This window comes from Bombus vosnesenskii, unplaced genomic scaffold, assembly GCF_011952255.1.
Source record: "Bombus vosnesenskii isolate JDL3184/JDL3185 unplaced genomic scaffold, Bvos_JDL3184-5_v1.1 scf7180000013579, whole genome shotgun sequence".
Classification (NCBI taxonomy): Eukaryota; Metazoa; Arthropoda; class Insecta; order Hymenoptera; family Apidae; genus Bombus; species Bombus vosnesenskii.
This window is the reverse complement of record NW_022883131.1, coordinates 310,681-338,670: the sequence shown is the minus strand read 5'-3', so window position 1 is coordinate 338,670 and position 27,990 is coordinate 310,681. Positions and strand designations below refer to the sequence as shown.

General features: G+C 29.3%; 3 protein-coding genes and 1 long non-coding RNA gene across 21 annotated transcripts; 3 read left to right on the top strand and 1 right to left on the bottom strand.

Annotated features, from left to right (window-relative positions):
* Window positions 1-122: 122 nt before the first annotated feature.
* LOC117238620 (cytosolic purine 5'-nucleotidase) lies at window positions 123-18,213 on the bottom strand. Of its 12 annotated transcripts, XM_033503670.1 has the most exons (11): window positions 15,758-15,870; window positions 13,298-13,478; window positions 6,285-6,411; window positions 4,083-4,156; window positions 3,746-3,959; window positions 3,071-3,494; window positions 2,840-2,996; window positions 2,449-2,689; window positions 2,137-2,374; window positions 1,936-2,052; window positions 123-1,843 (listed from the first exon to the last, which is right to left on the bottom strand). In XM_033503670.1, the coding sequence occupies exons 3-11, from the start codon at window positions 6,359-6,361 to the stop codon at window positions 1,676-1,678; spliced, it is 1,710 nt and encodes a 569-aa protein (XP_033359561.1). In that variant the 5' UTR covers window positions 6,362-6,411; window positions 13,298-13,478; window positions 15,758-15,870; the 3' UTR covers window positions 123-1,675. The 12 variants fall into 12 exon arrangements, with proteins under 12 accessions (XP_033359561.1, XP_033359551.1, XP_033359550.1 ...); XM_033503660.1 differs by lacking the exons at window positions 13,298-13,478; window positions 15,758-15,870 and adding an exon at window positions 18,003-18,213 and having other exon boundaries at window positions 6,285-6,367; XM_033503659.1 differs by lacking the exons at window positions 6,285-6,411; window positions 13,298-13,478 and adding an exon at window positions 18,003-18,182.
* LOC117238627 lies at window positions 13,440-15,484 on the top strand. The gene is made up of 3 exons (XR_004494232.1): window positions 13,440-13,528; window positions 13,610-14,197; window positions 14,355-15,484. It is a non-coding gene; the product is annotated as an uncharacterized LOC117238627 (long non-coding RNA).
* LOC117238622 (O-phosphoseryl-tRNA(Sec) selenium transferase) lies at window positions 17,855-22,288 on the top strand. Of its 4 annotated transcripts, none has more exons than XM_033503677.1 (6): window positions 17,855-17,979; window positions 19,286-19,474; window positions 19,577-19,850; window positions 19,948-20,323; window positions 20,408-20,904; window positions 20,987-22,288. In XM_033503677.1, exons 2-6 carry the CDS (start codon window positions 19,361-19,363, stop codon window positions 21,250-21,252), a joined length of 1,527 nt encoding a protein of 508 aa, XP_033359568.1. In that variant the 5' UTR covers window positions 17,855-17,979; window positions 19,286-19,360; the 3' UTR covers window positions 21,253-22,288. The 4 variants fall into 4 exon arrangements, with proteins under 4 accessions (XP_033359568.1, XP_033359564.1, XP_033359565.1 ...); XM_033503673.1 differs by lacking the exon at window positions 17,855-17,979 and adding an exon at window positions 17,995-18,127; XM_033503674.1 differs by lacking the exon at window positions 17,855-17,979 and adding an exon at window positions 18,296-18,433.
* A 1,804-nt stretch (window positions 22,289-24,092) lies between these two features.
* On the top strand, window positions 24,093-27,650 carry LOC117238616 (mannosyl-oligosaccharide glucosidase GCS1). 4 transcript variants are annotated; one of them, XM_033503645.1, is made up of 5 exons: window positions 24,093-24,404; window positions 24,508-24,663; window positions 24,772-24,973; window positions 25,097-25,287; window positions 25,363-27,650. In XM_033503645.1, the coding sequence occupies exons 3-5, from the start codon at window positions 24,782-24,784 to the stop codon at window positions 27,407-27,409; spliced, it is 2,430 nt and encodes an 809-aa protein (XP_033359536.1). In that variant the 5' UTR covers window positions 24,093-24,404; window positions 24,508-24,663; window positions 24,772-24,781; the 3' UTR covers window positions 27,410-27,650. The 4 variants fall into 4 exon arrangements, with proteins under 4 accessions (XP_033359536.1, XP_033359534.1, XP_033359535.1 ...); XM_033503643.1 differs by lacking the exon at window positions 24,508-24,663; XM_033503644.1 differs by having other exon boundaries at window positions 24,093-24,663.
* Window positions 27,651-27,990: the final 340 nt, after the last annotated feature.

Genomic DNA, 27,990 nt, shown 5'->3' with positions numbered 1-27,990 from the left:
TTGTTCTTTGATTCGTATATATGTATATAATGAATATGGGGGTTTATCTTTTGTAAAACAGTTTAGTAATCTTGTACTTCTAAATTTTGTTTGTTTGATGGTAATAAAGTTATACATCTATATAGATACAAAAAAAAATAAAAGCACATTTTATATGCATTCAATTTATACAGCAAAAAATGAATAACAGTTCAAGTCAATTTTTTTACTTTAGATTTTACTATATCATTCTTTTTGTATAATTGAAATCTCATGTAAAAAGGCTAGCCTACTACTCAAACTTACACTATTTTCAATAATTACAACACTTATATACAATACATAACGAGTTTATAATTATATCGTATAAGGTTGAACTTATAAAACATACAGTACACACATTACTAGAAAAATTCAATATTAGGATATATTCCTTCAATATTGTATCTATTTAACATCTCTATAAACGCCAATTTCTTGTGCGAGAATCATTCATGTTGAAAATAACATACAATCAAAAAACGTTATTGTGTTGTTAATAATCAATAAAACATCAATTCTATTGTCCTTTATAAAAAATACGTTATTGATATAAATAGATGAATAACTATATTATGTTTGAATAGGTTCTAGTCCAATATACAATATACAGTAGAACTTCGTTTATTCAAAGAAGTTAATGCTGAACCCCAATTATCCGAACTACGGTCGAGCGTAATTTCATAATACATATAAACACTTACTCTTATAACGAATATACGTGCGAACGTCTATTAGTGGGACTGTTTGGTTATCCGAACTGTTATGTACTCCGACATGTTCGAACAAACGAGGTTCAACTGTACTAACTTATGAACTTAACTATATGAGTACCTAAATCTTTTTGTTATACCTTGTACTATTTTACATATATTTAAATAAATATTGAATTAAATCAACGAAAAAATATATATGTGTAAACTAATTTACACTGATATCTATAATAATTTATATTTTGTAACTTCTTGACTCGTATTTTGTATGATAATAAAAAAAATTTAGTTTCCATAATGATAAGGGGAAGAAACGAGGAATGTCACAAAATAACTTTATTGAAAAAATTAAGTTTTAGTATTTTAGTCCACTAGAGAAGGAACAATGTTCAATGAATTCAACTGGATTGTTCATAAAATTAAGTTTCTATCTTACTTAAAAATCATAAAAAAGAATAATAAAATATTCATCATTTTTATCCATGTTTCATTCCAGTATAGAGTAAATATTCTCTGTTTTTAGCCAGCACATCAAATTTTTAATGCTATTTTATGGAGACATTTTGAACATTATAATTTTATGAGAACTGGGGCTACAAAACTATTAAATCAGAACAATGTGTTATAAAATGGAAAATTAAGAAAAATTAACATTCCTCGTTTTTTACTCTTACCCTTTATATATATTAATATTATATTTTATAATCATTCGGGAATATGTATTTTATGAATGTGATGGAAACTTAATGCAATTACAATAATTTTTCTCATGCAAACAAAGGAATGAGATCTATTATTGATTAATTTTAATAGATTTGATCAAGATTTTTAAACATAGATATTTATATAGCAAGATTCTACTAAATCCTTTAGTGATATCAGTAAATGGTCAAAAAAGAATGCAAGAATAAAATGTAACCAAATGAAATGTCAGTGAAAGTAATTCATTTACAATTAGAATTCCTTGTACACGATCTTATATGGTTTGCTTGTTTCTGAGAATCACTGTCTTCATCACTACAATCTTCATCGTGGGTATGCGTCACATTACGTGGAGTTTCTGGCCTTGGGTGTGGTATTTGATTATTCGGACAATCCACGTACAAAGTTTTCTAATAATTAGTAACATAATCACTTTAAATTGTGTTCTGCATATATATATATAAATAATATTAAAATAAAAAGCAAACTTTTCAACACATACAGTAGGTTTATTTTCTTCTTCTTCTTCATCAGTAAGTTTGAATGTCCGAGATCGACTAATCATTGGCGTTTCCATAACAAATCTCTGTTCATGAGCAACTGTACTCTCGTGAGGCATCTTAATAATATGAAATAGAAACATTCAATCAAATAAAAGTTGAAAAATTTTACAGTAATAAATAAAAGGTCTTAATTAACTTACCAACATAGCAGGAGCTCGAAACATGTATGAAAATGGATAATAAATGAGGTTCAAAAAGGTTGCTGCATAAAGATCAGCATACCTTACTACTTGACTACTGAAAAAGGTTTGCCTACTTCCACTGCGGAATAATGAACCCATCATTCCATAAGATAAATCCATTTTGTGCGTGACGTCCCTTATAGATGCTCGCAACTTGGAAATATCAGGTTTTTCTTTCGTGCTGCTATCTAAATTTCTGTACAGAAAAAAGGAATGAAATTATGATTCATAAAAATTGTTATAATCTTAATTACAGTAATTTTTTCTTACTTGTACATTTCTCCTAGCATAACGTCTAAATTCTGTAACTCGGCAAATAATTGACATTTGTCCGTCCAAACATGAAGCTCTTGCACCAGTTCAGGCACTATTAAGAATGTTCGCCATCCTCTGATTTTTTTACTCTTCAATATATCACCGAAGATATGATCACCAACATATAATACGTCTTTACCCTTTGCACCTATCAATTCCGTGAATACATCACAGGAACCTCCTGAGTAAACTTCTCCTGTTTTACATAAAACGTTTTATTATAATTTTTTTATCAGATTGAAATATTAATTTATAAGATATATTAATTAATTTAATAGCGTTAATTTAATATATATTAAATAAAAATAATTCTTCATATTTTATAAAAATATATTTTATCAAATACCTGTATGAAGTGGGCCCTTGTGTGTCCCAAGTTTCAGAGCTCCAGTTTTGGTATCTACTTGCCGCAAAATAGTACCCTCACCAAAAAATAATGGTTTCCTAGCATCTACTACGATAGTATCAAAATACGTTTTCCAATTTCTATGCGGTTCGTCAGGCTTTGAAAGAATTAACTTTTTAAAATAACTTATGCTTATTAAAAAATAGACTTTTATAAATTAAAATTAAATACCTTTGCACCATGTGGAAAATCGAAAAGATAAGTCATAATTTTATCAGTAAAGACATAGTCGCTATTCGTTAAAAGAAATATTTTTGCTCCACTTTCTCTGATTCTATTAAGAAACATCGGCAGTCTCTTGTCTTTCTTCACGTATTCGTCCAAATTCTCGATAGTTTTCGTTTTTAAATTACCGTGAAGGTGTATCCAATCTACAGCGTTTCGTACATCTTGGAATATGCTTTTAAAGCTCATTGTAAGCTCTCCCTCTTTTACCCCTGTCTTTTCTCGCGTGTATTGCGGCGAATTCGTGAAAAAGTCTATCAAACAGGCTAATAAATATGTCTCAGGAAGATTGAACAATGTATTGAGCACGTATACCCTGGACTCGTCTAATTGTAAAAATTTATTCGGATAAAGTTCGTATACTTGTGAACTAAAACATACGAAGAAAAATGTATTAAATAATTTACGTTTACTTTTTCAAATTACAAATAACTAGACTGTGGACTTTTATACACTTTATAGGAAATTTGAAGATGGAAAAATACAAAGAATGTACATAATACGCTAAGATATATAAAATATCCAAAATAAAACGTTCGTAACAATATCAAGTTATGTTATATGTCATGTTTATATGTATATAATCCTCAGTTAACAAATAAGCTGTGTGTTAGGACTTACTGTTTCAAAAATTCAAAACCATGAACGCAAACTAGGATGTTTCCATAGGCATCCACTTTAAGGAGGTTCCCATAAAGAGTATCGAACCAAAGTCCCCGCACCGGGAAACTGGGATCATATTCGAATGCTTTAATTTCCTGTGGATATCCCAGGGACACTAGACGATCTTTCAATAGTGTAAAACCCAGTTGTTCATACTGTGGCGACTTGTATTCTGAAATATTTCAAATAATATTTTAATAATATTACAACGTAACAAAAATACGTTTATAATTTTTTAAATTATATTTCCTTAAATCCGATTATTATAAAAGAAATAATATACGTTTTTATTTACCTGCTAACGTGTAATCCATGTCGAATCCATAGAACTTGATATTTTCTAAATGAAGGCTACGATTCACAAAAATTCTGCAACAAAAGTAAATGGTAATAAATTTTAATCGCTCGTTTTTTTATTTTCTGCGTGGTCACATTTAATGAATTAAAGCATTCATTTATGAAGATATGAAAAATATATTTTTTATTAGTATGTCACAGTTGTGAATTATAAAAATGATATATCAGAGCTTAGAAGAACGAAGCTTCTTCCTTAAATCTTTAATTTAAAAAAAATTATTTGGAAAATCGAATTTCTTCGAAATTGACTTTATTTTTTATTTAGAATTACATCAAACCTGTTTACAGCAATTTCCCGAGCCTTAAGAAAGATTTCTGAAGTAGCAACTAATTCATCTGAATAAATTGACATGCGTGGAATTCTCACTATATCGGAATCGCTAATTCTCCTCGCTGCATCTATTTTATCTTCTGAATCATTCATGTTTGTTTTGAATAAAAGCTTTTGTATTAATGAAATATTCTGCGCTCTCTTAACACGAACATACAGAAAAAGATTTATTTGGAGGCTATGAATAATGCATTTCAATTGTTATTATCGTTGTGGTATAGAAACGTTTTCTTTTTTCTTTTTCTTTTTCTTTTTTAATTTAAAATAAAAAAGAATTTCGTCACCGACCTTTCAATATTAGTCAATTCTGTATATGTTATCAAATCTCTACTCTTTGCAAGTATTTTAACAAAGATTCTGCTTTTATTGATTGCAAATATTCTTGCGTTGTATAAAAATTACGAAGAAAATATACGCTTGACATAAAAAATAATGTAAAACTAACTTTCTTCATAGTACATAACAAATATAAATTTATGGAAAATTTAATTGTTAATAAAGACTATCTTATACACTTTAAAGACACAGTATTTACTAGAGATTTGCAAAAGAATTATAAAAATATATGCAAGAAAGGATAGGGGACGAAGTGTTGAATAAGTAATACGAGAAAAGATTTATTATATCCATCAACTCAATTTTAAAAAATAGTGATTGATGTTATCCGATCGATAATCGTATCTATTTATATAAGATTCACAACTTCAACGACGGTGCACTTAATTACAGTGAAAAATAATTTATTAAATCGATGATAAAGGTTAACGAAGTAACGCAACTTGTTTTTGCTTCGATATTTTTCACATAATTTATGCAAAATATACGCATTTCGATTCTTTGAATCGAAACCTTTCGATTACATAAAGTCTGTTTAATAACAAAAAATGGATAATAATGTTACTAGATCGATTTGAATTATGTATTTTCGATCTATATTAAATACTGTTAATATCAATGAGAGTAAAGTACATTCATCCCGGATACGTGATAATTATGTCTATGTTCGACAACATTTCCGGAAGAAAATTATAAAATAAATCTATGATACATATTATCAAGAATATAAATACTGCCCAATAAACTCCAATAAAATACTCCAATAAAATGGTTGCGTTGAAGTTGTATAATATGACCAAACGTGGTTTAATTGGACTTACGAATATTATTACACGATTTTCACAAAAATAAATATTTTTAAATATTTGTATCTGTTTTTTGGTTAATAATAGAATAGTAGATAAAAATGTTTTGCTTTTATATTCTGATATATATCGTATTGTAACAATCGTACAGCCTAGCTGGATGATAATCATAAAAACACATATTGAGAAATAATATTGTGGAATAAGCGTAGTCACTTTGTTAAAGAGTTATCGTTGTAATGTTAATATGTACAGTAAATGACTACAAATACAATTATGATTTACTTTATAACTTCTCACTTCGAAAGTTGTCAATGATACCGATAATTTTCACGAGTCTGAGATGAATTACCCTCTTAATTAAGTTATATCAAAGTGTGCCTAGTTCCCACTTGTAATAACTAAAGTTCATTTGATAGAATGATACTTTAGAAATTATCAGGAGCACTAAACATGATGAATGTTCAATGTAACATTGGATGAGGTACGTTAAAAGCGAATAAAAATCGACACTGGTGTATATTAATAATACTCAACATTTATTCGTAAATTACTAATAGTAGTTGTATGTTATTATATCCCTTACGTCAACGATATAGATGATAGCTTATAGACTGATCTTGACAACGGACAAATTTCTAACACAAGAGAAAAACGAGGAACTTACTCGTTTTGGACGCTGCGTCGCGAGTTCACGAAATTCGCAGCCAGTAAGGCGTCGTCATGCACATCCTTCAGCCACATTTTTTCCTATTTTCAAATAATCATCAGCACCTCGTGATCGATATGCGTACCTGTTAGTCGGTAATAACAGCTTCGATAGAATGGGAATCGGTAAAAAATGAACATACGTGTGAAGTTTAACGAAGTTAAATCGAAAACAAGACATATCACCTTCGTTTCGTAAGTTTATCGCGAGACATCGGCTTCCTTTCTAGTCATGACGCGTTTATGTGTTATTTGTGAAACAACACTGCTATTAAAAGTGTTTGATTATTTGTAACGGAATTAATTTTTTCATACAATCGATACAGTTGTAGAATTTAAGAGGTTGTAAAATTGTATTAGGTATAGTGACGATTATGTCTATTGTTAAATTACAGAGAACAAAGGATCCATTGCATTTCATTATTCCTATGAAAATTCATTTACTGGAAAGGTAATAAGTTATTCCAAACAACCGGTTTTTCATAAGAAAAATAATGCAACACTTCAATGAACAAGAATACATCGTGGGTGTACAAATGAAACTCGTGTTATAATTGAAGTTAGGAAGATTCTATGGCTCAAAACAAGACAGAAATCAATAGTAATAATAAAATTATGTTGAATACTTCGTTAAGTCTTCACTGCAATTTTACTACTCTTGATCTCTATTCTTAATCCGTTTTTTGAGCTATAGAATTTTACTGACTTTCCCTGCACTACGAATTATGATAGAAAAATGATCGAATCATCAGTATGTTGATACGAATATCAAGAAAGATGGCAAAATAATTCAAAAATATATATCCTACGACATAATCATCGAATATTCGAAATAAATTATCATGGATTTTGTTTTAGATAATTTATTATGGATTCAAATTCAAAGAATGATTTTTGGAATTTCATTTCTTTCGAATGATAATAATGATTATAAAGAATAAAATCATTGCGTAAAATTTAGCCTCAATTCTATCACTGAAATATATCTTGTAGCAAATCATTAAACATTCGGATACTTTGAAACGGTAGTATAGTCGACATAAAAATAATAATTAATTGTAAACAATCTTGTATAATTACGCTTGAGACATGTAATTTATGTTATCACTGGCGCGATGAATGCATTATTCCAAGAAGTGGTATTTATAAAAGCGGCGAACTTTATGAACGCTATTTATCCGCATTATCTCGGTTAAATGTGCCTTTTCAAGAAGATCAAAGGTTCCATTCAGATCAAACTTAGGAATGCATATATGACGTGATAAATATTCGTTAAGGAACTCTTAGTGAGCAATTTGACTGTTAAATCGGAATGAAAATTACCCTTTAATTAGTTTTATTCGAAGCAATCTTAATAATGTATCCGGATCATGTATATAACGGATAACAAAATGTTCGATTCGAAATTCGGTGGCAATAAGAAACGAGAAAACCAGATCGTATACATTATGAGTGATGCATGTGTCACGTATACTAACTCTGAAGAAAAAAGAAATTAAAGTTTCGTTACTTGATAAAAAGAGGCTTTAATTATCGTTTAATACAATTTTGATAACCAAGAATATATCTTAAGTCCACATTACGTCATATTATATTCATTTTTTTAATTAATCTAGCTTTAACGTAGATAATATTAAGAGTTTCTGACATGCACAATTTTCAGTTGGCTTTACCGTATCACTGAAGTTTGTACTTGAAAGATAATTCAGCTTAATTATTGTCGTAATTATTTAGCAATTTTATTGATCCACTGATTTTATTTAATCAATCTTTTTCTTTTTAGAAAGATTTCACTAATTTAAAGACCACTGTTCTTTTCTTAAAAATGTTACACGCGTAAAGGCACGGAAATGATGATCACAGTAATTGATAAAAAGAAAAGTGTAGGTCTGATAATACACGTGAGAACCGCGTGGCTAAAAACTACGATCCGATCCGCACGATGATAGAACGTTAACTGAACCTTGACTTGCCGAGTTACCAGTTAATACGCGCAGATAGCAATTGATTCATCGACTTCCGGACAAAAATCCGGACGCACACCTCACTTGTTGTCGTTCTAGTAAGACATGAAGATCTCTTTAACAGTAGAGTAGGTATAACGAAACACTTAAAATAGGAATGAATATCGTTGCAATTAAAATTTCATGGTCACACTCGGTATTAACATATATATGTTGCCTCATACTGATGCCCGGTATTTGGGAATAACTATGAATAGTAACTATCTTAATACACAACTATGAACTACCATCTATCGTTATTACGTAATTAATAATACTTATCTCAATAATATTGTTTTCGCTTAATTAATTATTGGTTTGTTAATATACACGCTGCATCGTCTGTATCGCCTATATTTTACAATATAAGAAACAAAATTTTCGTCATGATCCGATGTTTCGAAGCTTAAATAAATAAAAGAAATTCATTATAAATTTCAAAATATGATAGAATAAAAGAATTTTAACAATTTTTCAGAGTAATATATTTTTCGCGTTTCATTCATCACTTTTTAAATATTTTACAGAATTTTTACATATTTATCAGTCATGAAATTCTCCTACAATTCTGTTAATTTATAGACGTTATTGTGCATGTGGAATTAACGTGAGATTTAATGAGGAATGCTTGTTTTATCTTGCTGAGTGTCGCAATGCTGTATAACAAGATTTATTGCATTTCTATACTATCATTTATACTTTATGGAGTAAATCTATAAATGTAACTCAAAAAGCAGGATGATCCGAGCATCACAGCTTAGAGTACAGCGAGTACCAGCACGATCAAAAACCTAGAACTTTCTTGACGGCTAGTTTTTAGAAAAATTTCATCTCTTGACTAATTCAAAACACGTACAAATAATCCGTACGTGAAATATCCTTACCAATTGAATCTTTTATGCCTTCTTTCAATACACTGTAAAACCTCCTTTATTAAAAATTACTTAAAACGTGAAACGTTATTTAATTTCTAAAAAAAAATGAATTTTTTAATAACATATATGAGTTTGTCGTCAAACAATCATTTATGACTATCATCACCTTATATTAAACCATTTTTATGGAACGTGTTATGATATGTACACATTATAATATTTCTGCATTCAAAATACATGCTTAACTTTTTTCAAACACAATCTTACTCAACGACTATACAAAACAGTACGTCGTACATTCATCCATCACCGTACCCAGTACCCATGCATCATGAGTCACGTTAGCCTGGTTGATCATAGTATATAGGAGTTACTTCGTTACTGATCTAGACCCGACCTTTACCATGCAACCTACATTTTATTGAAACTTCCGATCTATCCTATCCTCGCTATATATATATGTATATATATATATATATGTATATATATATACATATATATACATATATATACATACATAGATAAGTGCACTAATTGTTACTACGTTTCGAGGAAGTCTTTCAGTTACTCATCGATTGTATAGTCAGATTGTATACTATAGATAAAGCATTGTATACGGACTACAGCGTCGTAATTGAGAAATTCCAACTGGTTAATCATCGTAGCTGAAGAATATCGTAGGAAATGAATTTCTCGTGTGTTTCATAAGATGAAGAAATATATTATTCGAAATAATGGGAAAACATGTTGCATCGTTTCTAGAACGACTAAAATCGAAGATTGTTATTCTTGTGAGTCAATTGAAGAATTCATATTTCATCAATTTTTGTCTTTTTCCAGAAGAGAAAATTTTTTATTTTTACCCGTTTTTTAATGAAATATTCATTATATTACGCAACTGCTTATCGCATTAAATATATTACATTACGTACATTAAATATTACACATTAATTAATTACTTATATCGATTATTTTTTATAATATTAATCCGACTATGTTGTGAGTCTAACATCTATATTTCTATAAAATGTGTTATTATTAGAAAGATTGGAAAATATAATATCTCATTGTTTATGCGATGAACCCTTCAATTCTCGACCACCATGAAGGTTTAAGGTCAATGTAATTCAACGCAGATTTTAATTGTTCTAATGTGAATTTCTTTTGCCGGTTGTTTCACATTATCGACTTTCGGTTAAGGCGGTCAAGCATTGTACAAGGATCCACGTACCTATATGTGTTTCTGCTAAGCTATGCATCGTTCACACTTTCACTCTACTTATTCACTGTCTGCACCATCACCACAGAGTTAGCGAACGAAAATGATGTGACTAATCAATTTAGAAAATTCAAAATCTAGACAAGAAATTCCTCGTAAAGGCGGGACAAATTTCTTATTAAAGGAAATTATGTTTTTAAATAGATACGAATAACGCATAAAGAGAGAAAACACCTCTTTTCTTAGATACTTTGTTTTTAAGTTTTACCACATTCCAATGCAAATGAAACATTTTACGCGCCAGGTATTATGTATATATATATGTTACATAATATAATACATTTGCGTTTTGAGTAATAGATGTTTTCACTTCATCACTTTATCGACACAAAATGTACAACATCATGTAGAGTAACTCACGAAAGTATCTGGACACTTATCATAAAATAATGTATATGAATATATTATGTATTTTATACGAAATTCTTTAAAATATTATTTTACCATTATAACATATCGCGAGTATCAAACAGTAAAATTTAATTAATAAAATGAAACATTGGGGATGCACATAGGAATTACAAGATGTTTATTGCAAACATACCTTTGATAAAAGATTAATATACTATATTACTATTATTATACTATAAAATTATTTAAACCTTCGTCTTTTATATGAGCAGAAGTACGAAACACTGCAGTTAAAATACTTATGAATCGTTGGAAAATTGAACTTCTAAGAACAAATTAAGAAAAAAAAAAGATTTTAACACTGAATGTAATATAGAATAGAATAAGCTCCTTCCAGTGAATGTTTCAAAGAAAATATCATGTACTTAAATCCTTGTGTCGAGAAAATTGCTTAAGAATTTCTGAAAATTCTATTTCCACAAACAGATTAAAAAAAAAGAATGTCAACAAAAAATATGATAACGAAACGCACCTTGATAATTTTGCTTCATTGAATGATTCGATATATCACTGATAAGAAAGAAAATTGATTAACGAGTGGAACATCACAATGCAAGCTTCTATTATTCTTATTGAAAAAAGCAATTTCACACGGGTCGAATTTAAGATCTCTGTTTCGATCGTGCACGCGTGCACGCGTTCGTCTACTTATTTAGTTAGATGTGCCAGCTAAAATTAAATTCTAAACATAACTAAAAGCGCATTTCTCAGTCGCATTTTGCTTTGTTCGAACAACGACTTGCACCTGATAATATGACATACATGTACGGCGTTGCGACATTATAGTAATTATTACTAATTAATATTGTAGTAAAAATTACAATTAACGTATATCATGTCTTAGTGAAGATTTTTTAAATAGATTGCACCCTTAATGCGATATACTTAGGATCTATTAGAACATATTGAATCCTAAATGAATGAAGCTTAACGCACTTCGACGCGTATACTACCTATAACATTGGCATGAATAAACTGCGTAGTACACATGGAACACGGAACATATTTTTATGTATCAAAGAAACGCTCGTGCATATATTTGACCTGGTTATGAAAAATGCATAAGACCTCTCTCTCCTAAATATGGTACGTAATATGGTCGAAGAACTCGCATAAGTCACGATACAAGAAAGAGGACGGTTGCCTCTTTGTCTCAAGATAGCCGCAACGTGAGAATAGGCACGTATTACATATAGCTATGCTCTTCAAATTTCTTTTTCAAATTTCTCTACCCGAGGCGCTCAGAAGCTTGAAGCACGTTGTGAATGGCACATAACACACGGTACAAAGAAGAAGAGTATTTGAACGATCGAAGGAGACGAGCAAACTGAATCGAGATCAGAGTTCCACTTCTGTAACCTAGTCGAGGTCGAAGTCTTATTATAAGATCTGCACTTTGCGGAAGTTTCAAATCCTAAGACCTGAAACGAAATAATCGATGAAATATCGAATTAAGTCGAGTGATGTAATTTTTTAGAAGTTAAGCGAAGAACTCTGACTAGAGGAAATTTCCGTAGGTGGAACGTGGCATTCGAACTGAGATAAAAGAACAGGCCACACCGGACTGACTTAATGAGGCATGGAGGGGCATTGCGAAATATCGTATTTTGCAATATGTTTAGCGTTTCCATCTTGCATTCGGAAAGATATCGGCTAATGGTACGATGGAATTTGTTTTTAGCTTATTATCATAGATATCTAGACGGATAGCATACATAAATAGTATTTACTACGCTCATATTTGGATGTTTAAGAAACAAAGTCTGCATAAATAAAGATAAATAATTCTTATCACATCATATTTTGATAATTCTGATCATGTATCGTCGATACAAATTTTATCCAGTTATGGAATAAAGGTACTATATACATAATTTCTTTTTATTCAAATTTATAGAGGTATTATAAATTCTTGTATGCTCTCGAGCATTGCATCATCTGCATTGAACAAAGAAGTTTTCCATATTTACGTAAAAATTAGTGTATAGATACGTTCGGGTAAGAATCGAATGCTTTAAAAATTAGCAGTCCATCTTTTAAATCATCTTGCAGGAATTGTACGACGAGATGCAGATCGTTGCAGATACGCGCGCGCGCATTATTGTCATAGTAGAGAGAGAGAGAGAGAGAGAGAGAAAGGGAGGGGCGAGGGGAAACACGACACTCAAATCTGGTCTCTCAAAAATGATTAAAAACTTCATCAATAAATTAAATCTATAAAATCTCCAAACACACACATTTCTGAAATTATCATCGCTGACATTGAAAATGATTAATATTCTATCTACTAATAAAATTTGGTAATGAATATTTTTCGAAAGTAATGTAATCACAGGTGAGTAATGAATTATAAGAGATACCACAATCGTAAAGTAGATATGATAAAATATGAAAAGAAATTTACCTGTGACCTAATTCACGCTTATCTGTTCGTAGGACACTCTCATTGTAGTTATCCAGGTCTTGTTCGCTACAATTGTTCTTGGTCATTTCTATACCGTGATTTAAAGGGGAGCCAAACACTGATCGATAAAAGGATTCTTCGTAAAAGATGTTTGACTCATCCGGGAATCGAACTTTGCACCCTGCTTCAGAACATTCGAATGCTGGTTACTGGTCGAAGAAACATCGTCACGTGAGTAAAATTGTGTGAAAAATATCATAAAAAGTATTTAATCCGTGATTATTAACAAAGTTCACGAAATCTAATTTTCAGTTAACTTTTCGCCAGTTAAACACGTTTCGTTAGCATATTAATAGCGTATTGTACTTTATTGTTCGATAAAAACGCACAGTACGGCGCGCCATGCGTGTAAGCTTGATAAAAGGAACAAATAGAAATAGAAGAAGAATTACCAGTTCTGCCTGGCGTAATCAGCACGTCCACATTTTCACAGCTCATAACAGATCGATTGAAACTGAACGGTTGGAAAATCGATCATAGAACGTTCCGAAAAGAGAACGCAGGAAAAGAGAAAGAGACAGAGAATGAAATCCAGAGTTATTTACGCGGCTCATTAACTTACCAACGCGAATGACAACGACGTACTGAGTTCAATGAAAATTCTCAAATCGAGTTACACGCGAGCAAACAACACGAAAATATGGCGAGAATAGCAACGACGATAAGAAGGCTGCAGGGGTCATTCGCGTGACGATGATAGATTAGAAGGAAAAGTACACAGAGAAATTTGATATAATCAAGAATCAATTAAACCAAAATATCCTTTACAGTCTCATGAATGAAAGAGAAAATATAAATTTTCTGGAAAAATGGATTTTTATTTTATGAGAGAGGATGATGGTAACATTACAATTTTAATAATTTATCACTTGAATTTTTATTTTTTGTATCACTCTTTATATAACACTCATTCATTATGATGCGTATTTTATAAATTGCAGCGTAATCTGCGTTATATATTAGGTCATATAAAGTTAACAACGATTTGAAATTCCAGATATAAATTTAATACAACCGATGACAGACCATATGCGTCTTAGAAAGAAACTTGCCAAAATATGTTGGAAAGAAATCGGCCAATTAAAAAGATAACCTTGTATATAAAAATGAAATAATGGAAACAATAGAAAAGAAAATAAATAACTGGAAAGTAACATTTACGGATTTAAAGCAAAGGATTAAAAAAAGAAGATAAATGAATAAAGATTAATATGGAATTGAAGTATAAAATAATCTTGAATATCTCTATAATAAAACTCGAATTTGAAATAAGATGGATTCTTAATCCATGGAACCAAATAACTCGGGACAGATAAAAAGCGATAGAAAAGCTTTTTAATCTTGAAATATATTACCTCCTTGCTAATGATTAAAAACACAAGTCTTTATGACAGAATAGGAAATATACTGTTATCAGTAAGATGTTTTGACAGTCGTTATCTATGTAAGTCTCGACAGCATGGATGAAGGAAGTGTATAGAAAAATATCACACGCGATTTTCTTGAGTAATTCTGATCAAACGAGCATCAAAACATAAACTGTAATCGTTCAAATGTGAAAAACTATGGTACAACGGCGAAAGTGCAGAAATTTACTTTTTCAAGACCATAAAATCACTCACAATCATGATGGAAATATATAAAGTTAAACCAGTTATTTTCGCGTAATATGATCGAGCCGCCTCTGATAATGCGTAGGCTGTTGGTATGGCCTTGGCGATCTTGTGAATACCGTAAAATTTTGTGCCTTAGAGTCGGGTGGCTCGTCTGAGATAATAATAAGTAGACTGCAGATGTTCGTGCAAATTCATATTTCTATGAATACATATAATTAAAAAGAATAAAAACTAAATACACATTCATTTCATCAGTTACATATTGTAATTATCTTGAATATTTTATATATTTTTACATATCATGTGCATTTTTACACCTTTATGTTTCCCATAAATAAATAAATTTTCTCAGTATAATAAAGCACTTCATTTATTATAAAATATTAACGATTATACGATAGTGAATTCGACATATGTTTCATGGGCATATTGCGTATGCATTTAATGATACACTGCCCAAAATAATTGAACAATAATTTAGTCTATTGAAAATAATTAAATTTCTTATAACGACGTGAAAATGTGGTATATTTACACCAATAATGCTTTCCAATAAGTAAAATATACGATAAAATAAACAAATTTAAAAACATTAAATATACGTATATAGATAGTAATTATGGAGTGAAAATAATCTTTTATTATTAAGAATTAAATTTGGATAGAAAATTATTATTTTATTAATATTTTTCAAAACATTACTCTGTTTTATCAATTTTTTAATCAAGCTTCAGCGAATTTTAAACGTTTGTCAGATACAGTTAACGAGATATTAATCACTAACCTTTGACTAGCTTGTCGATACCACTTTTTATTTCCACTGGGATCATTTTCGTGTTGAGGTGTAGTAGGAACATGATCCCCGTGCGAATTACAATTCTCCAATTCCATGATTAACTAGAAAGATAGAAAAAAAAAATTTGTCAATTTATCGATAAAATAAATTTCTAAATATTTTCGCACATGATAATCTTTTACAACGACAGATTTTTATGCAAAATATTATTTTAAAAACTATGACTTAACATATCATCAGAATTATTATTGTATCACTGTATCATTCAATAATTAAAAACATGTTTAAAGATGAAATTAATCCAAACATATCATAATTAAAATTTCTTTTTAATAACAGTAAACATTTACGTGTTATACAAAAGATATACTTTTAAGCAAATTGTAAACAGCAAAAACTGCAAATAGTTATAAAGCAGAAAATAACAATAAAATAATCATGTCACGAAACAATGATAATTATCAGTTGCAATGATATTATTTTAAAATATCAAATTGTCACCTGCTAAATTGTTTAATCGATATAAAAGCCAGAAACAAATTGTCGCAAAATAATGTTATTCGGAAAAATGATAAAAAGTTATTCAGCCATTGATATCAAGTATCCGCCAATTGAATTCGTTATCGGAAGTTTAAAGAGAACGTACCTAATAAGCTCGAAATTTTCAGTGCTATATTCAATGTTTTATATAAATACAGACACAGAATAATTTTGAAATATTCTTGTTACTTAACTTGAATACTAACACACAGCACGACAACCTGTCATTCGAATACCAATTCCACACTATCACCACAATGCGAACCTCACCGCAAACTATAAGATCTATTCACTGAATAGGGTTAACGTGTAGGCAGGTATGCCAATGCAGAAAATCAAACTATTCCTATGCTGGTTTCGGCTACTCATATATTCATGATAAGACTGCATATGTTTATACATTTATAGGAAATTTCAACGTGCAAAAATGTACATAATATGCAAAAATATATAACAAAGTATAGTACTCGTTATAATTAGACTGGATATTTAAAAAATTAATTTATATTTTATGAACAATAGAAACAATCTATGAAAGGTTTGATTCATCTACTAAATATTATTACTAGACCACGGATATTTATGTATTTAGTATTTATGAAAAATACATATTCAAAGACTATGTATACTCGTAATTTTACCATAGTATATATTGTAATATTTAAAATATTATATCATTATAATATTTGACATAAGAAATCTTTGTTTAGGCTCTATTTCTTCAATTATATTCATAGATATATGAATTTACATAAACATATCCGTAACCTATTCATGACACATGTGCCTAAAATTCATTTAAACTGAAATATTACAAATAAATGAGATACATTGAAAATGCATTGCAATTTATAATAAAGTAATTTCTTCTTTATATAGTGAATAATTTGACAATGGATACGATATACGATTTACAATGTAATAGATTTAATTCGAATTGCAAGATGTGCAATATTCAGAGATGAGATTCAGAGGTTCAGTTGAGATGAAAATAGTTAAGATTTTAGTATTCCGTAGCGTCTATTAATAATGAAAATCTTTGTTAATTGACGTATATGAAAGAAAGTGATTACGTAATATCATCGTAATATTCATGAGAACAACTATATGTACGTGTGCGCGTGTGTGTGTACATGCATGCGTGCGTATGTCATAAATATTTAATGACGCTACATCGATAGATTTGAAGGTTTATGTAAAATTGTAACAGATTTATTACGAGATTTTAACAAAAAATTATAAAAGATTATAAAGTTACTATAAAAATATAAAGTTTCCAAATATAAATGCAAACGTTAAGTAAAAAGGATTTAAATGCAATAAAGTAATTTTGTGCAAGGTAATATTTTAATACTATTTTTATGCTGATAATATTACAACAACCTATTTTCATTTTACGTAGATTATATATGCATAAAGTATTACAATCACTAAATAAAGAAAAGCAACATAAATATTTTTCTAAAAAAAGGGAAGACCAATTAATAGACATTAAGATAATTTTAAAGAACTATTTGCGAATGAATTTTTAAACAATTTTTTAAATTATTATAAGAAAGTTGATAAAATTACACTACATACTTAAAAAATCGCTGATTCTGCGCTACGTTTCCATTTTTCGTATCAGCATGTGATGATCGATGATTTTTCAATGGGAAGGAGGTAACAAGGTAATTATCAGTAAATGATGCACCTGCCGGATAGTTGAGTTGTAAGTTGTATGCGAATCACTTTGACCTGTAAAGGCGGCGAACGAATTCGTTCGTAGCGCCGTGCGTAACCCGTCCGTCCGCTGTCGCCTGAACGCCATAATTCGAGGTAAAATTCCGTAATTCGTAAATTTTGCTATTCTCCACGCGTCCGCGGTACACATCGTGTAACTAATGACAATTAAAACGCAGTCCTGAGTCCCCTGTGGCCAAACAATTACGTTGCATCCTCTCTTATTGCGTAAAATTAATCCGATTTAGGTGACCTCGACACGACATAACCTCTAACAACCTGTCGTCTGCTGACAATTCCCGATGACCACGGCGACACAGGTCGTGTGTATATTTGCTCAATTCAAGTTCCGTTAAATGCGCGTATAAAATATTACGGCTCGGAGTCTTTGGAATGCGTCAGGTAGTGCATGATCATCAAGTGCACCGCCAGCACACGAATATTCATCGTAGCCCAACCCATTTTCTTATTCTATGATATATCGTTTATTACACCGTTCCACGAAACTGTGTCATTCGAATCAACCTTCTTTTTATTTATTGTTTGCTAGCTTTTAACAGAACTTCAGATATTGTAACTATTTATTCTTTTCTCATTTTTTTTGTGAATAGTGTTTTAATCCATACATAATAAAAGTACATAACCTTTATATCGATGTTGAATTTGTTGTATTTTGTTAGATTCGTTTAAATAAACAACAGCGCGTTCGTTCTTTGATTTTATGTGGTACTGATGTTTATGGTTACTTAATGATTTTTCGCTATTTAATTAATTTTTATTCATATTCTATGAAATTATGTAATATTATATTTTCGCACTGTATTTTTTTTCTGAAATATAGTTACGAATATTTATTAATATACAAATGTGATTTTATATATTTTTTTAAGTTGCATACATATCTTTTTGATTTGTAATTAGCTTTTGCATGTTATAATATGTAATGTATGATTTTTTGTACCCATATATTTGACATTTTAATAAATTTCATTTTTATATGGAAACTTTGTTTTCTTTTCTATAATACCATCAACATTGTTGCACCTTCTATTTACATAAAAATCATTCATGGAGCAATATCTTTTATTTAAGTATAATATAATTTTGTATTAAATGTTTATGCATTTGAATACCATAGAAGAATATTTTTATATAAAGTTATATCATTTTTTTGTGTTGTATGATGAGCATTTCATGTTCATATTATCTGTAAATTAATAATTATTCTAATCATTTGATATTAATTATTAAAAGCAATGCTGTGCTAAGACATCAAACTTTCTAATATTTCTGGCCTAAGTGTGTGAAAGAATTAAATAAATTAAGAAGATGAATAATCAGGCATTCAGTTTAGCTGAAAGACTTATTCCTTCAACCTATGTACAACAAGGTTTAAATGCAAAAAAAGCACGTGAAAATCTTATAAGACACTTCATCGAACATGTAAGATTTCAATTAATATTTTGCCGATATCATTTAATTACTAATATATTAATATAATTGTATTATATCATTTAATTACTAATATAAATTATTTCAAACTAGCAAAAATGGCCACAAGAGGGTTGGGATGATGCAACAATAGAAGCTTTTCTCTCAGATCTGTCACAAATGGACAGCAACAATTTTCCTTCCAATTGTAGTGTTGGAGAACGTGAAGCAAGAATCGTATCGAACATTGTTGCAAGGCGACATTTTCGAATGGGTCATGGCATAGGAAGATCAAGTGATTTAGAAGAAGTACAACCAAAAGCTGCAGGAAGTAGCCTAATGTATAAATTAACAAATGCTTTAGTACTTGAAGTCATTCGATATATGGGTAAGATAAATAATTTTAAATTAAGGTTGCTCAATTTTATTAAAGCTCTTAAAATTTTTGTTATCTAAGTGCTATATTAAATATTTTTTCATTGCAGGTGTAAAAAGCATAGCAGGTTGTTTTCTATCACCAATGGCTACAGGCATGAGCTTGGTATTATGTATGTTAACATTTAAACAGGATAGACCACGAGCCAAGTATGTCCTGTGGCCTAGAATTGATCAAAAATCAAGCTTTAAATCAATAATCACAGCTGGATTAGAACCGATTGTTATTGAAACCAAGATAGTTGGAGATGAATTAAAGACAGATATGCAAAGACTTGAATCTCAAATGGCAGCTTTAGGTGAAAGTGCTGCTTGTGTGCTAACAACAACTAGTTGCTTTGCACCCAGGGCATGTGATTCTATTGATTCTATTGCAGCGCTTTGTACTCAATATAACATTCCACATTTAGTAAATAATGCATATGGGTATGTTTATGTATATTATATATGTACTATAGCATTTTAAACATATTATATTTGAACAGATGTTACATTATACTTTGTCAATAGCTTACAGAGTACGACATGTATGCATTTGATTCAAGAAGCATCACGTAAGGGCCGCGTCGATGCTTTCGTTCAAAGCACAGATAAAAACTTTCTAGTACCAGTTGGTGGTGCAATTATTGGCTCTTTTGACAAAAATCTGTTAGATCGCATATCAAAAATGTACCCAGGTCGTGCAAGTGCCAGCTCTATTATGGATGTAATGATAACATTACTAAGCTTAGGAATGGCGGGTTACAAACAATTAATAACACAACGTAAAGAAATGTATTCATATTTAAAGGAAGAACTTGGCAAGTTAGCAGCCAGACATGATGAAAGATTGCTAGACACTAAAGGAAATCCTATATCAATGGGAATGACTCTTCAGTGTTTAAGTCATCAGCATGATAATAAACAAGTTACAATGTTAGGTTTGATGTTATTTCTCCGCAATGTTAGTGGTACAAGAGTAATAACAACAACAGAAACTAAGCATATTGTTTCATATAAGTTTGAAGGTATGTGACCAAAAGTGTGTCTAGTATATTTTAATGACACTTTCAAATTCATTATATTTTTCATTCATTTAATTTAAATTAGGTTGGGGAGCTCATAATAGTAATTATCCAGTACCATACTTAACTGCTGCTGCAGCTTTAGGTATGAAGAAATCAGATGTGGACATGTTTATACAACGATTAGATAAAGCTTTGACAAAAGTAAGGAGGCGTTCAGCTCCAGTTACACCGACAGCATCTCTTGCTGGATCCAGTATTAATGGAGATGCAGTAGGTACTGGAGGTCCTGGAGAATCAAGTACAGCTTCAACTAGCCGAACAAGTAGTAAGGATAGTTTGAGAAAATGAACCGTAATCAACGCAACTGGCCAGTCGAATCAATACATTAATTTAAACATACATTAAGTAAATTATTACTTACAGTTAACACATGTTGCATATTTCTGAGGAACGTTTTACATTTTTATTTTTAACTGTAATACTTAATATTCCTATAATGTAGTTACTCAAAATTTGTATTGAAATATTTGTATTTAATATATAATTTTATTTCTCTAGATTAAGTTAAATTACTTCTCAGATATTTATTTACATGTTTAAAATAAAAAAAATAATATTTTATAACAAAAATATATTCTAAAGAGATACGCAACAGCAAAATGTGCTGATTCGTCTGTCCATTTGCGTTGTAACAGTGTCAATTGTCATGAAATAAAGCAAGAGAGTTCAAACAATATTAACATCAGAATATCTAAGCTAATATTCGAGGAGGAAGAAAAGTTAGTGTATTCTACACATTCATTAAAAGATATTAACTGGTAAGCGCTGGCCATAAGAATATCTGTTATACTTGTTCTATGTTACAATATATATGCAGTTACTTTTTAAACAAAGCATGTCTCATATATCTTATAAATATCTGTTGTTTATCTTTTGGAATATTATTGCAATACAAAATTAATTTTCTGTAAAAGCATATTTCTGCTTAAATCCATTATTCCACAAATTACCAACTGTAATCCCATTAAAATTAGTTTAATATCCTTATACTGATCATTTGTATGTTTTAAAGCAATTACAACTTCATATTTTAAATTTAAAATCACCAGTTAGCATTCTTTTGCGTAATTTATTTGTGCTAGAATATTAAAATACTATAAAAAAAATTCACTTCTTTTCACTTAGAAATAATATAATTCTATCAATGATCATAGAAAAAGGACATGTTATTACTAAGAGAGATTTATAGTAGATACAGTATTTGCTTAATCACACTATTATAGAAAGTGTGTACAAAAATTAGAAGCACTATATATGAGAAAAAGATACTCCACAACCTGTATAAATTGAATACAGATATAAACATGCTATTTATGATTTTAAACTCTTTTTGTTATTTATTTTGTGAATGTTCATTTGTAGATTACATTATAATTTCCTGTACTAATAATATCTAAACTTTATTATTATCAAATGTAATGTTTTGCACAAAACAACAGTATTACCTTTTCAATATTTTTAAAGAAGTAATGAATATAAGTAAATTTAAACAGCATATTATATTACTAAACACAATCATTTTCCAAATGTCTATACAAATTTTTGTGTGCATTTGTATTGCACATAATAACTTGTATATGCACATTTAAAAAAGGCATGTATTTGAAGATTCACCTTTGGATAAATTATTTTGACAGTGTTATCTTTTGATATGTCAATATGCATATTCCTTCAAATATAGTAAGATAAGTCAATTAATATTTAGTACAATATTTAATAAAATCAGAAAAAATATCAAAAATTAAAAAACAAGTTTGAAGCATTTAGATGATTCTGATAATTATTTTTAAAATATCGATGTTTACAATATTATTTATATTTAAAAATTGTTTATTGTTGACTTTTATTTTAAAGGTTTATAAACTATAATATGTATTTTAATAGTTGCAAAATCTTACTATTTAGCCACTTGTTGTATATTTTTGAATAATATAATATAATGTTTGTTGGTAATATATTAATATTAACTCAGAAGAAAGCAATATAATGTACAAAATTAATTGTCAGATTATATAGGTTGTTAAATCCACAGAAAAAGATCAAAGGTAGAAAATTGATACAGTGTTATTGTACTTAGTATATTTATTATATTTGTTAACTCATAAATGAATTTTGAATAATTTCAGGAAAATGGATAATTTCTGAATTAATGAAATGTTATAAAAAATGTTATTCGAGGTGAATCATATATGCTACTATAGGATATATTATCATTATAAAATTATCGATAAACAAAGATAACATAATAAAGATTATAAGAAGATATACATTATAGAATAGTACATTGTATTTTAGTATTGTACTTTATGCTAATGAAATTCCTATATATGTACATACAGATGTTTCTCATTTCTGTATTATGTACTTTAATATTAGTTGTAGTATATGCATTATTTTATTTCATTAGTTTTATATATTATAATTTTATATCAAAAAGGCCAGCTCACATATACATATTACAAAACCTGCCTTTTACATGAAACAACGATTTTTAAGGTCCTACTTTATCAATATATTTTAATTATTTTTGTATCTATACCTTTCAATTTTGGTCAGTCATTGTAAGAAAGAAACAAATCATATTTTTAAACAGACACAATAGACATATTATTTACTAAAAGTGTCTCACTATCAAAACAAAGTATTACAAACGAAATTATGTAAAACTTATTGAGTATGTCCCACTTGCTACATTTTTAAGTTTATTGCAGTTAATGTGTACTATTGGCTGTGAAATATTTTACCTAATATATGTTGTAAATTAAGGGAAAAATTAATTATTCACAATTTCATTTGTGTTACAATTTTGAGAGGGAATATTTTGTTGTTTACTCTTAATATTCAAGGAAAAATCTATATATTGCTGATATTGTATATACATAATTGTTTTAACATTTTTAAAAATAAATATATATATACATATAAGATATTGGAGATACTAAATGTAAACAAATTATACACGTCTTGAATTATATACAAGAAACCGCTAATCCCAATGTTACATTTTCCTGATCATGATAGATACATATGTATTTACTTAATTATGTTGTATTATCTAAATAATCATTTTACACTTACTGTACTTGGTTAAAGTTCAAATGGAAATTAAAAGACATCAACTCTACTTATAAAAGAATTGCATTTAACTTACTTATTTAAATATATATTTCCATTTGAAAATTTAAACAACGTACACCAATTTGGTAGTATATACATAAATATGTACTACTAATCAAAGGTATATATAGGAATGCTTTATTTGTAAAATATGCAACTATTGGGTAAATAAAAGTAAAAATGTTAAACAGAATTGTTTTATTCAGTTCATAGTATTACCACAGACGAGTCAATGGTATTACCAGGTATAACCTCAGATGACTATACGTGCTGTGACATTATTTTCAAATATGTATGGAATGCTTTTATCATTCACTGATAAGGTCGGTAAAAATAAATGATGTAACTTGGGAGCACTGTAGTTTTACTTTTTTGCACAGGATTTTTTAATATATAAATGTGTTTTATATTCCAATTTTTATTTAGTATCTAATAAAGCAATCATTAAATATAACCTGTAAAAATTCAAATATACCGAGTATAGGGATGAATTGAGAATTAATTTATTGTTTAATTTCACTGCTGTTTTATATCAATAGAAATTATTGTTATTACAATAAAACACATTTATTGTTGATTAAGGTATTTATTATCACGTTTTCATATTATCTTTTTAATTATTTATGTTTGCAAATCCATGAAATTATAAACATGGAAATACCAGAAAATAATATTTATGATTTATTTCAGGGTACATAGAATGGCAAAAAATAAAATACAAGATAAATTTACAAAATCAAAACCTAAATCTGTTATTTCAAAAAAAGAAAGTAAATTTAAAATGTCCATATTGAACATTTCAGTTATGGTTTTATGCATTGCTGTTGCTATTTGGTTCAGTTATAGAGGATACTTAGAAACAAGAGTGAATACTCCATATGATGTAAAAAAGGTATGTTGTATACTTTTATTTTTATTTATTATTTTGTTTCAACTAAGTTATTAAAAATATTTTTACTTTCATACAAAAATTCTATCAAAACTAATAATGGTATTATTTACTTATGAAAAATAGCTAGTTACAGCCTCTGGATTGGATGTTGCAGACAGATATTGGGGTACCTATAGATCAGGTGTTTATTTTGGATTAAAAACTCGAGATCCACATTCCTTAATAACAGGATTGATGTGGTATTTCCCACATTTATTGCGTCAGGATAGAAGTGGCCTTAGACATTGGTGTGAACAAAGTGATAGACTAGATAGGTGAATAAAATTTATTTCATTCAATGCTATTTTGACAACTTTTTGTATAATAGTTGTTATTTAATTTGTATTTAGATATGCATGGATGGAGCATGATGGAAGAACATTTGGTGTTCAAGAAATAGTGGATAATTCAGCTATTTTAACTACTACATTTGTTAAAAGACCTGGTGGTAAACATGGTGGAGATTGGACTGCAAGAATTTCTGTAACTTCTAAGGATAAGATACGAGATGGTGAAGAAATTTCATTACTTTTCTATACTGCCATTGAAGAGAATGTTAAAGGATGGATTAAAGTTAATCTTGGTGATGAAAAACAGTTAACAGGTGTAGAGGGAAATACTCAAGGTTTAGGTTCGTTTACTATAAATCTTAATATGATACATGGAACTGTAGAGGAGCATTCTTTTCTAGCAACTGTTGCTCCTGGCTTAAATGCCTTGAAAGAAACAGTTCTCCAAAATCTAAGGATAGCATTTCATAAAGGATCATCAAAGGAATACATAGTTCTAGCAGGTGAACAAATACCATTATCGGTAGATGGAAAAAGAAGAGATGCAAATTTTATTGCAACACAAATAACAGGGAAAATTCCTTTTGAAATTGAAATTAGTTATGAATCAGGTAGTTTTATTAACAGAGTCAACAAATTAATTGGTCAAAATTATGACCGTACTTTAGAAACACACCGAAAATTATTTGATGACAAGTTTGAGAAGGTGTTTAAATTAAAGTCGAAGGGTTATACAGAAGAAGAAATTAAATTTGCAAAAATGACGCTATCGAATATGATAGGCTCTATAGGCTACTTCTATGGAAGTTCACAAGTTCAAAGTCAATATACTAAAGGTCCTGTGCCTTACTGGAAAGCACCTTTATATACTGCTGTACCTAGTAGAAGCTTCTTTCCACGAGGATTTCTATGGGACGAAGGTTTTCATGGCTTGCTTATATCAGTTTGGGATTTAGAAATCGAACTAGATATTATAAATCATTGGTTCGACTTAATGAACGTCGAAGGATGGATTCCGAGAGAAATGATTTTGGGTCAAGAAGCTCTAGCGAAAGTTCCAGAAGAGTTCGTAACTCAAATAAATACAAATGCAAATCCACCTACATTTTTTTTAACATTGCATTTTATACTTAAGCACAAAAAAGAAGAGATATTAGAAAAACATTTCCAATTTTTTGATAATTTGTACCCTCGTCTTCAGACATGGTTTAATTGGTTTAATACTACGCAAATTGGAGATATATCAAGTACGTATAGATGGAGAGGTAGAGATGGAACAACTAATAAAGAATTAAATCCAAAAACGCTCACATCTGGATTAGATGATTATCCAAGAGCTTCTCATCCAAATGTCGATGAACGACATGTCGATTTACGTTGCTGGATTGCATTTGCAGCTGATATTATGCATCAGATCAGCGAAATGTTAAGTCACTCTAATAATAAATATCAAGAGACCTATCAGTACTTATCTGATAATAGTTTATTAAATAAGCTACATTGGTCACCAAGTACACAAACGTATGCTGATTTCGGATTGCATACAGATAAAGTAATTCTACGAAAAGTAACTCCGTCTTCAAGATCACATCTACAACCGTCGGAAACAATACGAGTTGTAATGGAAGATCCAACTCTAAGATACATTGATTCTTCTTTCGGATATGTCTCGTTATTTCCGTTTATTTTACAAATTATTAATCCCAGTTCTCCACAGTTAGGCAAAGTACTACAGGATTTAACCAATCCTGACCTATTGTGGACTAAATATGGCTTACGATCACTCGCAAAGATATCACCGCTTTACATGGAATATAATACTGAACACGATGGTCCTTACTGGAGAGGAGCTATTTGGATGAATTTGAATTATTTGACAGTACGAGCAACGCACTACTATTCTAACATTGAAGGTCCATATCAAGACAAAGCGAGAAAAATTTATCAGAATTTAAGAAAGAATTTAATACAAAACGTTATTAAGCAATATAAGAAAACTGGATACGTATGGGAAAATTATGGAGATGTTCATGGAGAAGCAAAAGGTAGTCATCCATTCACTGGTTGGACATCTCTAGTTTTATTACTTATGGCAGAAATTTATTAATCATAGATTCGTATTGTAAATAATTTCATCTATAAGTATATCATTTGACTACAAGCAGAATCAAAAGATATTGCTGATATTCATATACGGTAAATGCTGTGAATATTGGCTATTTTGTTGTTATGCATAAAAATGTGATAATATCTGTAAATTATCATAAACATTTATAGGAATGTATACTTTTTTATATAATAGAATGATACTGATTAAATGGAGACATAAATTTTAAGAAATAACAATAGTACAGAACTCTTATCTACAAGTATTGTAATCACGTAAAATTAATTATGTACGAAATCTATTTTAATAGAGATCTTAAATAACATAAACAATTTACATATTTTTAGATTAACTCCCTAACTACTTCTACAATATAGTGATTATAATTTAAGTTAATAAGTATTAAAATACATTTTTGGTTCTTATGTAGATTATATTTGATTTTTATATTTTATTTATAATTATTATCTTATAATATCCCAATAAGGAATAATCAAATAAAACATTCTTCAATGTTGGCTATGACTAAATGAAACAGAAATTATTTTATGAATATTATTTAATATACGCCTTTATAAAAA

Excerpts from the sequence above, each read along its gene's own strand:
- LOC117238620 (XM_033503659.1), bottom strand. The coding sequence starts at position 18,182 with ATGTGTACCGCGGACGCGTGGAGAATAGCAAAATTTACGAATTACGGA. Across the intron at positions 15,871-18,002 it reads ACAACTCAACTATCCGGCAG|TTAATCATGGAATTGGAGAA; the intron begins GTGCATCATTTA and ends CTATCTTTCTAG. Across the intron at positions 1,844-1,935 it reads AAGAAGAAAATAAACCTACT|AAAACTTTGTACGTGGATTG; the intron begins GTATGTGTTGAA and ends ACTAATTATTAG.
- LOC117238622 (XM_033503677.1), top strand. The coding sequence starts at position 19,361 with ATGAATAATCAGGCATTCAGTTTAGCTGAAAGACTTATTCCTTCAACC. Across the intron at positions 19,475-19,576 it reads TAAGACACTTCATCGAACAT|CAAAAATGGCCACAAGAGGG; the intron begins GTAAGATTTCAA and ends ATTTCAAACTAG. Across the intron at positions 19,851-19,947 it reads TGAAGTCATTCGATATATGG|GTGTAAAAAGCATAGCAGGT; the intron begins GTAAGATAAATA and ends TTTTCATTGCAG.
- LOC117238616 (XM_033503643.1), top strand. The coding sequence starts at position 24,376 with ATGGAATGCTTTTATCATTCACTGATAAG. Across the intron at positions 24,405-24,771 it reads TTTTATCATTCACTGATAAG|GGTACATAGAATGGCAAAAA; the intron begins GTCGGTAAAAAT and ends GATTTATTTCAG. Across the intron at positions 25,288-25,362 it reads CAAAGTGATAGACTAGATAG|ATATGCATGGATGGAGCATG; the intron begins GTGAATAAAATT and ends ATTTGTATTTAG.